At 45.5% G+C, this 16,994-nt stretch overlaps 2 protein-coding genes across 5 annotated transcripts in view; one reads left to right on the forward strand and one right to left on the reverse strand.

Annotated features, from left to right (window-relative positions):
* The window catches only part of MTUS1 (microtubule associated scaffold protein 1), a 128,539-nt gene extending 125,801 nt beyond the window's left edge, over positions 1-2,738 (forward strand). For 3 of the 4 annotated variants that reach the window (XM_024562621.4, XM_024562619.4, XM_024562622.4), the window contains one exon: positions 447-2,600. In XM_024562621.4, the coding sequence (XP_024418389.1) occupies positions 447-660 (214 nt within the window). In that variant the 3' untranslated portion in view covers positions 661-2,600. Of the gene's footprint in view, positions 1-446 lie in introns of all 4 variants that reach the window. The other variant, XM_024562616.4, reaches the window with a different exon arrangement.
* PDGFRL (platelet derived growth factor receptor like) overlaps positions 2,727-16,994 on the reverse strand; it is a 36,545-nt gene continuing 22,277 nt past the window's right edge. The window contains exons 3-6 of the mRNA XM_024562759.3: positions 10,486-10,637; positions 6,104-6,397; positions 5,262-5,401; positions 2,727-3,880 (exon numbers count right to left, since the gene is read on the reverse strand). Of these exons, the coding sequence (XP_024418527.1) occupies positions 3,692-3,880; positions 5,262-5,401; positions 6,104-6,397; positions 10,486-10,637 (775 nt within the window). The 3' untranslated portion in view covers positions 2,727-3,691. The remainder of the gene's footprint in view (positions 3,881-5,261; positions 5,402-6,103; positions 6,398-10,485; positions 10,638-16,994) is intronic.

Consider the following 16,994-nt stretch of genomic DNA (forward strand, 5'->3'; position numbering starts at 1 on the left):
TGGAGAATGTGATGGCAGCACCTCATGCTTTTACCACACGGGCCTGGACTAAACCCTGAGACCCAAGCAGGCCAGCCTTCCCCCCAGAGCCCCTGGCTTATTGTTGCTGCGAATGCTTTCAGAGAATGAGCATCACAGGACCCAATAGAGAACAGCCCCAAACATAGGACAGTCATGAGACATGCAGATTACCTGTGGGAGCGTCACTGAGCCTCCTGTGAATTGCCCCAAAGTGCAGCTCTCTCTCGGGCAGCAGCTCCCACGTCATGGGTTTCTCAGCGAGCCCAATGCCCATGCCAGTAGCTCTGCAGAACTACCTCTTAATTTTCCAAATGGGTCGTTTTTCTGGACTCTCAAATTAAAATGGTAAGGAAAATTTGTTCCAAGTCCATTTGTTTTAGAAACGTGGATCTACGTGGTTTCTGGCTCTTTTTTTTGTCTCCAAGGCAACTTACCACAGAGCAGGCCACCCTGCAGGAATGGTTGGAGAAGGAGTCGAAAGTCAACAAGCGACTGTCCATGGAGAATGAGGAGCTGCTGTGGAAACTGCACAACGGGGACCTGTGCAGCTCCGACAGGTCCCCCACGTCCTCTGCCATCCCCTTCCAGTCCCCAAGGAATTCGGGCTCCTTCCCCAGCCCCAGCGTTTCGCCCAGATGACGCTGCTGAAAGTGGGGAGACTGTCTGAGAGCACTGTCACAGGTGTGCAGTGCTGACCCCGACCGTGGTCATGGGATCAAGAGCCACATGAGCTGACGTGTTATTACCGCACTAGAACTGGAAAGCCTCGACCCCCGGCATCTGCTTCTTGTGAGACTGGAGCTGTGGGGGGGGTGACACGCGACTCTCTGGCCAGGAGACTCATCCCCAAATGATTTCGGAATCGATCTGCACGGACACACGCACAACGCACTTAAAGAACATTGCCTTCTTCATGTACGCATAGGGGGAAAACTCTCAGGGGCCTCTTCAGCTAAAGATTTGTAACCTTTATAATGTCCTTCATCAAAGGCACCTTCTTGTGATTTTTATCTGGGGGATGTGTGAATAAAGTGGGTGTCGCGGAGTGTCCTGTGTCTGATGCTGCCTCCTTCGTTGTGTACTGAAAGTTAAAAGCTGAATATTTCTGCATATGTACTAATCAGATAAGTCAATGTAAGCATTTCTGCAAAAAGCCATAGAAGAAAGAGCAATAGTTGCTTGAATGATGACTCTGTACCACCCACTCCACTCTGCCCTCTGACGCCGGGGGCAAAGGGCAGGGAGGGAAGAGCTTCGACTTGTCCTTTGTCTGGGCAGCCTGGGTGTCCTTTTGAAGTATCCTGGCATTCGTTCAGTGTTCAGCCATGTCAGTTAAAACTAACTAGGTTATTTTTCTGTAGATTTTTAACTTTCCCACGTGAACCTAACATTTTACTATGATCCATTTTCTCAGGCTACGAGCAAATGCAAAACCCTAATTTTTCTAAGATTCTGTGTGAAGAGAAGGGGCAGCAGCAGTGACTGCTTCTGCCTCATGTCCACCTTAACCTGCGCTGTCCTGTGATGTAGAAACTGTCATCTTCTCTCAGTACCCTCATTTCCGCCCCCTCCTGCCTCCCCCAGCCAGAGCCACAAAAGCTAACCTTCTACCTCCTCCCCATTTCTCTCTGGGACAAGGATAATGGAAAATGTTTTTCCAGAACCAGCTCATCCTCACGGTGCTGAAACCACTTTCCAAAGAAACCACAGCCTGGATCTGATGGTGCAAGTTTTGGAAAACCCTAGCGGGAATAAAGAACAAGTCATTGGCTAGCAGAACTCAGAAAGGTAGTGCTTATCAATGAATAGGAGTACCTTGATTAAACCAATGATGCAGCATTTAGTAGAAGATAATGCTAAGGTTCCATGTGCCCTTTGAGGAATCCTTCTGTCTTTGGGAAGGTGGAATGGCCAGCTGACAAGTAGAAAACGTGGCTTATATTGTAGAACTCTCCTCCAGACTGCATTTCTGTTTCTTTTCCAAACTTGACCTATTCCCTCCTGCAATTCTAATACTTTGAGGGAGGTGGAAGGAGGAACTGTGGCATTTCCCCCTCTCCTGCATGTGTCAGCATTGCGGTATCAGAATTTACTAATCCGCATTGCTGACGTTCGATGGCTGTGCAAATAACCCCTAGGGTAAGAACAGACTCAGGATACTAGAGGTGGATATTTGAGTCATCATTTACCTGTACACTACGTAGCAGATTAATATTCATGATGCATGTTTTATTTTATTCTTAGTGATTGTGTCTGAAGTCTAAACTTCAATAGTTTATTATGTATGTAACCTTCCATGTTCGCTCTGATACATAAGAACTAGGTTCACTGCCACCTTCTGAAATATCTCTTTGCCCTTTCAAGTTGTTCTCAATGTCATTAGCCAAAGTTGGATTCGCCATCTGTTCCCTCGCTTGGTAAATCTCGTGCTGTTCTCTGCCCTCCTCCGTACCGTTTAGGTGTCCGGGGAAATCAACCTTAACAATTAGTATAAAATGCCTTCAGAGAATGGGAGACAACTGGAGAGAAGGCAGGAAACAAAACAGAGAACTTGAAGGTTTTTTTCAAACCAAATGTTTCACATAGGATGCAAAATGCTGGCACGTCATGAAATAGACGGATGTGTAAAAAAACTGTAATTATGCTCAGTTTGTAATGATGCAAAGTGTATTTTTACCTTGATTAAATAAATAATGCTGGAATATTTAATATAAGAAGTGCAACCTGTGGCATACTTCACTCTCCAACATGTTATCCAGTTAGAGCCCTTCTCGCAGCATAGGAGCTGAAATTGTATTTCCTAAGCTATTTCCCAGGAGTTTCCAGTACAACCACAAAGTCGGCCATGGCTGAAACTTGGCTTGCAGAGCTAAACTTAGGCTAAGCTTTTCTGGTTTTTTTGAGAGCTATATATTTTGGAGAAATAACTTTTGACTGATCTTATTAATTTCTGCTCTTTAAGGTAAGAAAATGGGAACAACTATGGTGTACATATTTTTGAAGAAGCTAAAAAGAAATCTAACTGAAGTTGAATTTTCCTTGATCTGTACACCTATTTTATGTTGAAAATTAAACTTTTAAAACCACATGCTGTATATCTCACTGAATGTACTGATCTAAAACTAGTACTTCTGAGTGCAGCAGTTTTTTTTTAAATAAAAAGCAAGTTTCTATAATTTTTTTGGAGACCTTCATATCATAGTTCATGGAGTTGAACTATATATTACTACATTTTTAGATTCTCTTGGATTGTGGTTAAATCAAATGCAATATTAGGTATTAACCCAAACATTACTAACAAATCCTTCTGCCAACCTAAAAAAAAATGAGCACTTAGCCCAGTTTTAAAATTTTTTTACAAAAACTTGCTCATTTAATAGAAATGATTATATAAAGTTGTTTACATATATGCTTTCTTAGTATAAAAACTAGAAACGCATATACGTAGGTAAGCAATCAAAAGACATGCTTTCTGTCAGAGGAGTTAACACTTCTATTATTAGACCGGATGACTTCCTGGGGACTTGGATGTCTGGGTCTTACTCACGAGCAGGGGCTGGGGTTTGTCACTTGACATCAGCCTCTGGCAAAGCACTAGTCGAAAGAAGGCCCAAGCTGGTCGTATCCACAAATGGGCTCTCCATCAGTTTGTTATACTTCATTTTCCCAGTCAGGAAAATTCAACAGTGGTAGCCACTGTCGTCTGTCCTCGGAGATTCTGGGCAGTGCAAATGTAATACCCTGCGTCAATGGTCTCAAAGTCTTCAACCGTCATGACGCTCTGGGAGATTCTTGTGGTGTGTCCGAGTCCTCTGTGGATCAGCCTCCAAGTGTCTTGAATCATCACAGGCCTTTCATCCTGTTTAACGACACCCACAGGGACTGAGGCAAGAAGGACAAGCCGCTATAAACAGCTCCCTTCCACACATCGCTCTTACACACTTAGCAAAGACTATTTGGTATGAGGCTCCCGGGTGCTCTAACACTGTCTGGTCATGTCGGCTGCATGCGTTTCGAAGTGGAGTCTGGGATTTCATTATGCTGTTTGACTCTCTGCCCTTTTCTTTAGTAAGTTCTTACTTAATATAAGGTTGATTTCTTTGGAACTCCAAGGATATAGACCTGGTATTAGTCCTAGAAACATGCATAAAATTTTCCACCCTTCCCTTCACGTGGCCCACTTTCACCCTCTCACTCAGTGGTTTTTATTTGCAGAATTTATAGTCAACCAAAGCCCAAAATACTATGTAAATGAATAAAAAATGAATAAAATGAAGTATGATGAGTCAAATGTGCCCAGGGCTCCAGTAGAACAGTCGTACCAAGGATGGATTTTGTGATGCCCTGGATGACGTGACTCCCTATTTCTAGAAAGTCATGGTCACTTTTGAGACGCTTCATCCAAATTTGGTGATAAGAATGTAGTGTTTTCTGAATTAGCTTAACAATTGTAATATAGTGTTACTAAAATAATCCCCCCTTCTTCTCATAAAATAACAATTATCACTTAAAAAATCTCTATTGAAAATCATGAATGTCTTCTAATTGTGACAGCTGTTTAAAAACAAGTACCTGGTACCAGAATGCTGGAAAATACTATTCTCCAGGCAGGGTTACTTCCCACCAATCACAGGCCTTAAGCAGAAGCGTATTGACTACTGAGTATATACATCTCTGGAGGCCAAATCTCTTCTGGCAACAAAAGGGTTGTTCCATGTTGGTAGCAAAGCTGTTTATATTAGCAGAACACGCACAGAGGCTAAATTATAAGCTGTAGTTGCTTTTATGGGAAGTCTATTTTAAAATGATCTCTGGCCTCACAGCGCCTTTTGGACGGGGCCTGTGTTTCTGTGCCCACTTCATGGATGTCTGCTCAGAGCTCCTCACCACAGGGCACAGCTTGTAAGCACGGCACTCAGGACACCAGAAGGAGGTCCCCTCCTGTCTCTTTCAAGCCCCTGTCCCTTCTTGTTTAAGGATTATGAAGAAAAATCACATATGAAGAGGGTACACTGAGTGAAGTGCCTAATGGAAACCAGTCACCCTTTTTCCATCTATTATATTAAAAAGCCATTTGTAAATATACTGAAACATCTTAGAAGAAAACAAGCAAGCCCTGGTGCCGACCATAGGCCCACACAGGTGCCCTTCATAAGTCAAGGTCTGCCCCCTGGGAGGTGGGCGAGGGGGAGACAGACCTGAACAAAAACAACTGGCGGAGTCTGGGGTGAGGTGCTTACCTTCTGCCCTGGGTAGATCCACCTGAATTCCACCTCAACGTCAGGCTCCCCAAGGACGGTGCAGAGGATGCTGACGTCATCCCCACTTTGGACCTTGTTTGAGGATGCCAAAATGGTTGTGGATGGAGGGCCGCTGGGAACTGGAATTAAACAGGAGACAGGGAAAGTGAGATGAAATCCATGAGTACAACACTGAAGACAAAGCTGGAAAAACATTCTTTTCTTTGGACAGAAGTATAACATTTCTGCCTTTCCCGATTATCCTCTTCCAACCCACTGCTCTTGCATCCTTAGAAGCCTCTCTTTCTCTAACTTGCTGGTCCTGAGTGGGGTCATAACCCGGAACTTCCCAGGTGCAGCCATTTCCCCTGTAATTAGGGGAGGAAGCTAAAAGGTCTGCCAGGGGGTTCGTAGGAAGGGAACTCAAACAGAGAGGAGGTACCTAGGGAGGAAGCAAGTAGAATGTAGAAAGGGCAACCACAGGGGTGGAGGTAAACAGGAGGATATCTGCCCTGAGAAGACAGATTTGGGGTAAAACAAAGAGCACGTTCTCATCTGAGAGAGTATTCTGAGAACAGGTTGGGGGTTTGGAAGAACTGATCAGTCATACGGAGTCAGTACCAGAGTGAATGGTGGATGAATTCAGAGACAAGGATGTCAAGGGTTGTTGCGTCAGAGTCACAGACAAGGGTGTAGAACATTCTAGAAGTGGTGGTGCAGAAAAAGCCGTTAAGGACAGCATGCTGTGCCTCCTAATTTCTACTCATACTTGGGAACATCAGTACCTGCCACTTACCAGCTGGAAGCAACTAAAATCAGGCACTGATAGGAAACACCCTTACCTTCTGTGTAGAGGAGTTGATACTTGACAGAGATTTGCGACTTGCCCCCAGCCTCGGCCTTGCAGTAGACGACCCCCTGGTGGTCAGAATGAGGTTGCAGATACACAAAGCCTCGCTTCATGTCGTAAACAATGTCTGTTCCATTGGCGGGGATCTCCTTGGCGGGGAACTCCCTATGGAGAGTGACTCTGGCTGACGAGACAGTCACTCGACAAGGAACCACAGCCTGTCTGTCTGGGTTCAAGTAGACAACATCAAAGTAACTGGGAGAAGGTACAAAGAGTTCTCCTTTCTCTGCAAAGGAAAAGATACAGGCTTACTTATTCTGGAGAGACACAGTAAGGAACACTGTATGGATTTATCCGCAGGGCACAATGATGAGAGGGGACTGGCAATATACTCAGCATATTGAGCCCTTATGAATAGGAGAAGCCATTTTTAAAATAATTTTCCTTTCAGAAGAAGGATGTTACTTCCCATCGTCTCTAAAATAGGTCTCAGTTCAAGTCCAAATCAGGCCCATGGATTACCCACGTTGAGGAAGCAGGGAAGAGACTGACTGCCTTATATTACGAGCAGTTTTAAACCATCTGCTGCGTCTCTGGAGAAAATAACCCCACAACCTGTGCTCAGTAACTGCCGTCCGAGGGTGCGTCCCAGCACAGCAGAGCTCCTCAGAGAGGTCCAGCCCAGGGGACCTCGTTTCTGCCAAGGTCAGTGGAAAGGGAACCGAGTAGAGACAGGTGAGGAGCCTGCTCATCTCCGGTGCTGAGCTCAGCTGGGCTGAGCACGGGCTGCGGACCTCCAGGCTGTTTCTTACACTCTGCCCATTTCCTCTGAAAGCACTCAGTGTGGTCTTTAGGCACTGGGAAATGGTCTTCTTATCTTAGAGAAATGAGGACTGCCGTGCCCACCCTTTCCTTAGTACAAAGGACTCTGAATTGGGGGGGGGGGAGTTGTTTGTTTTGGGTTGGTTTTTGGCATGGTGCATTACATCTTTTGTTGTCTATACTATGAGAGAATATTATAGTAATTAAGAGGAATCTTTTAACTTAATTATACCCCAAGATTTGTTCAATTGTTTCCCATGTTTTTCCTGCAGTGTTCCTGAAACAGCTGATTATTCTTGGCTTTCTCCTTTCCTACGCCTCTTTGTGCCACAGTCACGGGACGTTTTAGGTTGGGGACAGAAGTTCTGGACATATTATCAAATGTCTTCACGAGCCAGGAGTTCTTTGGCAGTGGGTGGGGGTTCACTCGCACGGAGGTCGTGCCCCGGCTCTGACTGAAGTCAGGAAAGGGCACCACATGGCCCAGTGAGGCCCTGTGCTTTGCTAGGCTTTGTACCAGGCTGGGTGGTTCATGCCACTTCATGAATAAGTGACTTTCAGACTTAGATGAGGGGGACCTTTGTCACCTAATGGTCCTATGGTCACAAAGAGTGAATGTGTATGGCCTTGGATGTCTCCTCTCCCATTTCTAAAGAGAAGAATCCAAAGTAGACCACACTAGAGGTATCTTTTTGGCAAAAACCTTTAAGTAATTTATGATTGTAATGTTTAGAAGCAACTTTGTTTTAAGGTTTCATAGAGGAAACTGAACCAATAAGCAAAGCCAGGAAGATAACAATCAGAATTTCCGAACACAAAAATGTAGTCTTACTTCTTTGCGTGCTTTGAAAGAAGAGACCACACCAGTTGCTTTAACAAACAGGAAAAAAAAAAAAAAAGAATTTGTGTGTAATCAGTACATTCCATCATCAGTACATTCCATCGACCAAAAAAAGTATGTTAAAGTTCATTTAAAAAATTATAGATGACATATGCTCCCTGCAAATATGTTTGTATCTACTTGAGTAGCTAATAAACATTACTTTGAAAAAACTAAACACATGAAAATTTAGATTTCCAGAAAAGAAAAACTAGAGTTAATAGGCTATACACGAAAATCCAAATTATAGCCAACTTCATAAAAGTGCTCATTAATGTGGTTTCACTACATGTGACCAGTGGAGCCCGGGCCCTTTGCTATGAGAAGGGCTGATTGTCAGGAATGTTCTCCTTGATCTGGTGGGGGAGTTAGATGTGACTTGAGGATAATTTATTAAGCTGTGTGGTTTTAATTTGTGTTTTTTCTTTGTTATACTTCAATAAAAAATTAGAGAGGGAAAGAAGCACCGTTGAGTGCCTCCTGGATAAGAGTAAATGTGACGTGTGACAGTTGCACAAATTCACACAAAAATTGCACAAATTAACAGCAGTCAGAAAGAAGCTTCCCAGTGTTGGCAGCCCCGGGAGACATACACACAGAACGAATGCCAGACGTCTCCCTGTGTGGGCGGCAGGGAAGCATATGTTCTGAGGAAGCCGGAGCCAGCAGCAGAAAGCTCAGCTCTCCTGACAGCCCATCCAGGCTTTGCAAACCCACCCAGGCCGGAAGAGACAAACGGCTGGACCCTACACTGAAAACCCAACCGGAACACTTAGCTTTGTGCTGAGGAATGAGAAAATGATACAACACATTAGGTCACATCCCTTTTGGATCCAGGTTTCTTGAATGTTGAAGTAAACACTAATTGAGGGGGAGTGTGTTCCTTTGATTCACAGAGGGGCTTCCATAAATCGAGGAAGAACACCTGCCTCTAACAACCAAAGAGAGCCCACAACCCTAATAGGACATTCTGATCAGTGGAGGTCGTCCGTTCAAACTCTGTTCAAAAACCAGTGTTTTGGGAAGACACAAGAGTGCTGACTGTGGCGGGAATTCTTCATTCTGTAATTTGAAACATGGTCTCGGTCCTCATCTAAAATCACTGGCTCTTCTTAGTCCAGATTAGTTGTCTTCGTCACGGTCACTTCCCAGAGCGGTGTAACCGTGAGGCACGTAGGCCCTCCGAGTAACACAGCCCAGTACGAGGACCGAGGACCGTGGGGATTGCCTGTGAACGACGGTTAGCCGTCCTCCCAACAACTCCAGTTAGTGCCTGTCTGTCCGCCCAACCACGAATCACCTGGTTTTAGAAACGGGTTAGGGCGGTGAGAACACTGAATCCTGGGTCAGGAAAACAGTTTGACTCTTTATTCCGCCACTGTAAGTCATGAAGCATCCAACGGGTCCCCTTGCCCTCTGAGCCTCAGCATCAGCATCATTATTTCTAAAACAGAGATAACAAGGCAGTTTCTCCTTAGTTCCCGGGGCGGGGGGGTGGCATTGTGGAAATGAAATGAGATACATGGGCCCCCAGGACTGTAGAGTGCTCCGCCCATGCATCTGCTTGCCAGAGAGGAGCTATTTGGACAGGAAGGGATTACGTCTGAGATTTGGTTAATGGCAAGGGCAGAAGATCATTTGAGTCCTCAGCCTAAATCACTAAGGTCTGATGGGTGGGTGGATTCAGGAAGTAGGCAAATCTTCTCAGGAAGGCCCCGCCCCGACACGAGGAGGGCGTTCTGACTTCACCTGCATGCCTTAGACCACAGCAGCACCAGGGGGTGGCATGTGTAAGATTCCTGAAAGCTGACCCGAGCCTTGTTGGAGAACGTCATCCCCCAGACCTGAGTCTAGGGAGCTGCAGAGGAAAGAGGCTGGCAAGCTCCTCCGCAAGGCCTGCTTCTCCCAGTGCGACTCCACCCGCAAAAACGTACCAAGTGCTATGGGGTCGGAGAAGAGTTCCCTCCGACCTGCAGCCTTTCAGACACCGCACTGAGGCTAAGGGATGGGGAATCCTGCCCCCAAAACTTCAGATCTCAGTACTCATAAGAACAAACACAGGGAGCCTTCAGGCAGGCATCCTGTGACTACGGAGGTTCCAGAAAGGGGATCATTGCTGGTTCTAGGGGCGTAGGACTGAAAGCCTACCTACAGCAGTGCTGTCCAGGAGAGCTTCCTATGACAGTGGAGACACTCTGTCGACGGTGTCCACCAGGACAGCCACTAGCCACAGGTGGCAATGGAGCCCTTGAAACATGCTATGTGCCACTGAGAAACAGTTTTGAATTTTGTTTAATTTTAATTAATTCCCATTTAAATTTAAATAGCCACAGGTGGCTAGTGGCTATCCTATTGGACAAATGTAGGTATGAACTCTGGAGTCAGACAGTTCTGGGTTCAAATCCATCGATACAGTCATTACTTGCAGTATGACCTTAAGGACTTATTTCATCTCTCTAAAGCTCAACTTTTCCACTGGGAAAAAAATATATAAATGATAGTAATACCCTGAAGGGTTGTTGAGAGACTAACTGATGGAACGCACTGAGCCCAGAGCCTGGCAGAGCGGGTGGTCTGAGGGTCATTATTTGATAGTCCCCACACAGTGGGAACCTTGAACATGGGCAAGGGCAGAAGTGTGAGGAGCTCCAGTAATGCAGCAAACCTGTTACCTGTAAAAAAGATGTAGGAGGAGCCTGTCTTGGTCTCGTCCTTCCTGCAGACGTAGCCGGTGCAGAGCTGCCCCCAGCAGCTGAACTCGCCAGTGTCAGCCGCGGTGGAGTTGAGCAGGGTCAGTTGGCTGTAGCGCTCATTCTGCTTCACGCTGTCAACAGACGCAAAGCCGGGTCACGCACCTGGGCTGGGGGCCTCGCAGCCATCACTCTCTGCTCCCCGGTTCCCGCATACAAACCCCAGGGGCTCGGGCAGAGTGCCCACTCTCATAGGGCACAGACTAGTGAAAGTACATTTGGGGAAAAGGTGTGTGTGGAGGGAGAGGCTGAGAGAGGAGCCTTGCCTAAAAAGAGATTAAAAAATGACAATTACGTTTTCTAAAGAGAGGAAATTCTCTTTGACCTCTTCAACCTCTTTGACCTCAGACCTGGGGTTTCCTTGAATGAGTCACCGGTGCATTGTGATGCAGCCACAGAAACTCGACCAAAAAGCCTCAGGCAGGTGCTTTACTTTCAGCTTTTGTTTGTAATGAGCTCATTGCAACAGCAGTTGAGGTAAATGAAATAACCCAGCATTACACAGGGTGCAAAGTCTCTCTCATCAATAAGGATAAGGCTCTGAACACACGCTTGGAATCTTCAAGATGCTACATTATTGTATTAAAAACAAAAATTTTGTATAATTCTCTCAAGATTATGCTTCGTGAAATAAGTTGGACAGAGAAGGACGAAAATCCTGTGATTTTACTCCCTGTGGAATATCCAACAAAAAGGAAAATAAGAACTGACAAAATAAACAAAACCAAACAGATGGACACAGACAACGGGGGTGGTGGTTCTTAGAGGAAAACGGGTGGGGGAGGCAAAGCGAGTCAAGAGGGCCCCCTATTGGTAGCAGAGGAAAACGAGACGGAGTGGTGAGCGCACACGGAGTGTACAGGTATCCAGTTACGATCTGGTTCACCTGGAAATTATGTAATGGTATTAATATTACTCCAAGAGATTTAATATGAAATATAACCAAAAGTAAAGAATTACACATACAAAATGAAAATAAAAATGTTCCTCTAGACTTCCAGTCAAGATGGAAGAGTAGGTAAACACGGTGCCCGCCTCGGCCCACGACCACATCAAAATTACAACTAAATTACGGAACAACTGTCATTGAGAACAGCCTGAAGACTAGCGGAGCAGAAGTCCTATGACTAAGGGTATAAAGGAGAAGCTATGATGAGACCTCTTCTGGGTATTTTATCCAAAGAATTCCAAAACACTAATTTGAAAAGATACATGTCTCCCTGCGTTCACTGCAGCATTGTCTACAATAGCCAAGATGCGGAAGCAACCTAAGTGTCCATTGATAGATAAACGGGTAGAGAAGAAGTGGTACACATGTACAATGGAATATTACTTGGTCATAAAAAAGAATGACATTTTTGCCATTTGCAACAATAGGGATGGACCTACTGGGTATTATGCTAAGCGAAGTAAATAAGACAGAGAAAGACAAACACCATATGATTTCACCTATATGCAGAATCTAAAAAACCAAATAAACGCACAAATAAAACAGAAATAGACTGATGGATACAGAGAACAAACTGATGGTTGCCAGATGGGAGGGGGTTTGAAGGGTGGGTGCACGAGGTGAAGGGATGAAGGAGTAATTGCCAGCTGCAGAACGAGTCATGGGGGTGTGAAGCTTAGCCCAGGAGATGTGATCTGCAATGTTAAGTAACTAGGTATGGTCTCAGATGAGACGTACTGGGGGGATCCCTTCATAAGTTATATAAATGTTTAATCACTGTGTTGTACACCTCAAACTAATACAATGTTGTATGTCAATTGTCACTGAAAAATTTTTAAAATTTTTAAAACAAAGGGACATTAGGTAAAAAGAGAAAAATCTGAATAAACTATGAACTTAATAATATTTTATGGGTACTGGCTCATTAATAGTGTCATATGTACCATTCTAACGTAGGACATCAGTACTGGGGGAACTGGGCATAGGGCATTTAGGAGTTCTCCGTACTGTCTCTGCACAATAAGTCTGTAAGTCGAAATCGTTCTCAAATAAAAAGTGTATTATAAAAAAGTAAGTAAAAAAAACCCCTCCACTTTCCTTTAGGAAAAACATCCATTAGTTGCTAAGATGCTGAGCTCTACTTGTGCAGTTCACCCCAGGTAAAAGTATTTAGAGTCTTCTTCAGGCATTCACACTTCTCTTTTGACTCACCCTATTTTACCTCTTGTATTTTTATCTTGTTGCCTGTGCCTACATTTGCAAACCCCTTCAGCTCTACTTTGAAATGAGGAGAGACATAAATAAATATTTATTGCTGTGAAAAGGTAGCATTCGCTGATTGTCATTGTAATTAATTGTGTCAGGAATCCAGCCAGATGTCGCATTCTGGGACAGATGCTCCTCTGCGGCTCAGCATGTGCAGATGCCAAAATAAATGGTTTTCATCAGAGGATGCATCTCGAACATCCAAAAATTTCACCCCTTGGAGACCCACACACGTAACGGATATAGTCGGGATTCTCCCATCCCATGGCACAGCAACATCAGCATAGTCACCACGTTAAATTTAGCGCGCAGCAAAATGTCTCGTCGGTTGGCATGAAACACAGCCTGCTCTGGTTTACCGCTGAAGAGCTGCTTTGCCCGCCAGTTCTACCAAAAGGCGCCTCTGTGCTCCCACTCAGTCAACTGCCTCCTTTCAACAGAACAGAAATCTCTCTTCCTTCAGGAACCTTCTAATTAGAATCAACTGTCAGGAGCAAACCTCCCTGCTTTGTCCCAGGGATGTAATTGGCTCCCTGTTCTCTACCCCTCAGGCACCCCTGGCTGCCTGTTATTACAATGCATGGTAAAAACCCTGAGGGCAGGGACTGTGCCCTATTTGTTTTATGTTCTCCAAGCCCTAGACCTGTGCAGAGTACACAGTAAGATTCCCTAGAAATGAGTGGACTGAAAGTGAATGGAACCAAGGGCTGGGACCTTCAAAAGCAGATATCCCGCTCCCAGTACTGCTGATGAGGAAACTGAGTCTCAACAGAGAGATTTCCCTGAGACCCAGCTGCTGAATATTGAGTCAATTACTTAAGTCAATTAAGTTTGTACTGAATACTCATTAGATAAGAAAATGCATATAAAGCACTCCTAACATGCCTACTTCATTGTACTATCCTAATTATATCTTCATTACACATTACTGCAGATTAGTAGTGGCTATTGTGAATACTACTTCAATAATGACCACACACACCCATCATTGGGAATCGTTAGCACCGCAAATAAAAACCGGTGGACCTCAAGGATATTACAATCCAGGCAGGAATTAAAACTAACATACATGAAAAAATCAGAGAATAGCTAAAGGGGTGCTTGCAACAAGAACACCAGGAACTCCGCAAAGGGGTTCGGTTCACCACTGTGGGCCGAAGAGGTTGAGGGCAGCTTTGAGGAGGAGGCGAGACAAGCTGGACTTTCAATGGTGGTGGTGGAAGGGGATGGACAGGCAGCAAGGGGGGCTGAGCAAGTGAGCTCACTCACTCAGGAAACCCCAGCCCCGTGAGGGCTGGGCAGGGCCTGGTCTGCTCTCTTCTGGCCATGGCCCCATGCATGGTGGGTAGAAGACACTCAGTAATGATTTAGAGATTCAATCCATTAATTATGGCGGAGACACAGGGAGGGGTTAGGAGTCACGGGCAGATGATTGAGAACAGCAAGAAGGGTGCACGTTTCACTCAGCAGGCAGCAGGGACCACCCTCAGCTTTTGAATGGGGAGTGATGGGTCTGCCTAATCTGGGACACCAGTGAAGAGAACAGGAGTCGGGGAGGCTGAGAGGCTGTTAACTGCAATGCTGGGCAAGGGCTGGGGCTGGGCTGGCTGTTGGCAGTGGCATGGAAGCAAATTTAAGGAATGGTTTCTTGGGGGAAATTGATGACAGATGTTGTATAAGATGTGGAAGAAAGAGAGACATCAACAATGACCACTTGGTTTGTATTTCTGTTGAAAAGAATGGGGTTTTTACTGCCTGAAATGGAACAGTTGAGAAGAGAAAGGAGAGTGGGGTAGGCGAAAAAATAGTCACTATTGGTGATATTGGATTTGTGATCGAATGTGGGCCATGTGAGTGTGGATGTCCTGTGGGCAGCTGGAAACCCAAGCCTGGCACAGAGGAGATGAAAACAGCACTAGATTTCTGTGCGGGGTGTCATTTATATAGAAGTAAGAGTGGAAGCTGAAGGAATGAAGGAAGTCAACAAGATAAAGCAACAAGCCAAGAGAAGAGAAGATTGAGGACAAAATCTAGAGCCAAACTAGGGGGCCAGAAGAAAAAGAAAAGGTAGAGAGAGGGACGAGAATGAAAATCGGAAAAGTAAAGGAACTGGGAAAGGGAATCGTCGAGGAGAAATATTCAAGAAGTTGATGCTCAAAAGATCAGATGCCTTTACGAGAGATTGCTGACCACATACACGCACTCACACACACTTCATTGGGCAGAATGAAAGTCTTTGGCAACCACCGAAAGGCCACTTTCAGTTGTGAGGATGGAGCTGGATTTCAACAGGTAAAATATGCGAAGGTGGAGAGAAAAAGGAAGTGGAGGTCTTCCCAGGCAGACCATAATGTCTTAGCCACATCCCCTGCAGAGCTCAACACCAGGGTACAAAATCAGCGAGTAATCCGTACAACTATTTGGCACTTCCTCTGGGTCCAGTATTTGCTAGCACTGTGGCGATGAAAAGTACATGAGGCCATTCCCAACAGGAAAGGCACTGGGCACATAAGAATTTAGCACTTGGGAACAACCCTACCACCCCATGAAACCTGTGTGCTGTATCTTTAGCAGGATTGGGGGTGGAAGGAAGGAAATACACTGGAAAACATTTCTGGATTTTTCCACCCCCTCTCATATGCAAACACTATAAAACAGGAAACGAATTATTTAGCAGGATTACACTCTAAATGCCTGGATTTGAATGTCTATTTCTACTAATGGCCTCACACGGTCCAGGCGGCAGGCTACCCAAGGGGTTGGACTGTGACCCAAGGTTGCCGAGGGAAGGGTCTACACTGTGATATGAACACACAAATTCACAGAGCCCTGCAGTGCTATACAGAGATGCTTCACCCAGAGAGAGATCCTTCCCTTCTCTTATAACCACGTAACAAATCCCCTGGGATGGAAGAAGTGGAGGATGTGAGGTTTTAGTGGAGCAAAAATTGGTGCTGCAACAAAGCACCCCCCAAAAAGTATAATTAAGAAAAGCAGAGTTTATATTAAGTGGATGTAGCTCTGAACATCCCAGCGCATCAGCTCACCTAAGGCCTTATTCTTCCAAGCTGGCACTTCAGACCTGGTGCACAGTGAGCTCAGTGATGGGTAAATCCAGGTTTCAAAGAGCGTTTGTTCAAAATTCAGGACTGTGTGCATGTGTGTGCGTGTGCACAAACGTGTGTAGCTCTTCCAACGGGCTCTCGTGGCTTTTTACCAACACAGAGTCCATCCCTGTCAGTGGAGACTTGCAGCTTCCTGAATGCACACACCACACTCTGTCCTGACCGGGGCCTATCTCGTGGGATGGCACACAGGTGGGGGCTGGCAGCTCCCAAAGTGAGGGGCCACTGTGCACCTCTCCTGGGGCAGTGACTGGGCGAGAAGGGTGGGGTCCAAGCTCTTGTCCTTCTACAAGTCAAGGGCAGGAAGTGAGCCCTGGGTGACAAGATAATTAGTCATTGGTCCCATAAATACTTAAAGTGCAAATTAAGTGGGAGGTTCTGGAACAGAGCGGGAGGGACCCCATGATGTGTAAAGAGCTCCCTGCTCTCAAATTCCCCTATCCAAGTGCCGTGGGAATTCCAAGGAGGGTACACCTCCCTCTTCAACTTGTAGCAACCACAGCAAAATTGGGCACTGCCCACGGAATGCTGGGCATTGCAATAAGCTCTTCAGATAGTTCAAGAGTTAGAACTGTGCGTGGCACAGAGTAAGCTCTCAATATATTTTAGATATTGTTATCACAAGGGTCCTCTTCAGTTCTCAAAACATTAGGATGGAGGTACTTTTCCCCCTTTTGACGAGCTGGCACTGAAAGAGAAGGGCCTTGTCCGAGCTCTCCCGGCTGGAAGTGGTAGAACTTCCAGCACACATAGACCCAGGTTACGAATGTAAATGAGAAGGGCAGGGGTTTCCTTCCTATGAAGTGAAATAGACTGAAGGAATTTTTTAAAATATTTTTTAAATTTATTTTTAGAGAGAGGAGAATGAAGGAAGAAAGAGAGGGATGGAAACATTGCTGTGTGAGAGAAACAGATTGGTTGCCTCTCACATGCTCCCAACCAGGGACCGGGCCCACAACCCAGGCATGTGCCCTGACTGGGAATTGAACCAGCAACCTTTCTGTTTGCAGGCCGGCGCTTAATCCATTGAGCCACACCAGCCAAGGCTGGACGGAAGGAATTTTGACTAAGAGATGATGCCTCTAACCAGC

Source organism: Desmodus rotundus, chromosome 13, assembly GCF_022682495.2.
Source record: "Desmodus rotundus isolate HL8 chromosome 13, HLdesRot8A.1, whole genome shotgun sequence".
NCBI lineage: Eukaryota > Metazoa > Chordata > Mammalia > Chiroptera > Phyllostomidae > Desmodus > Desmodus rotundus.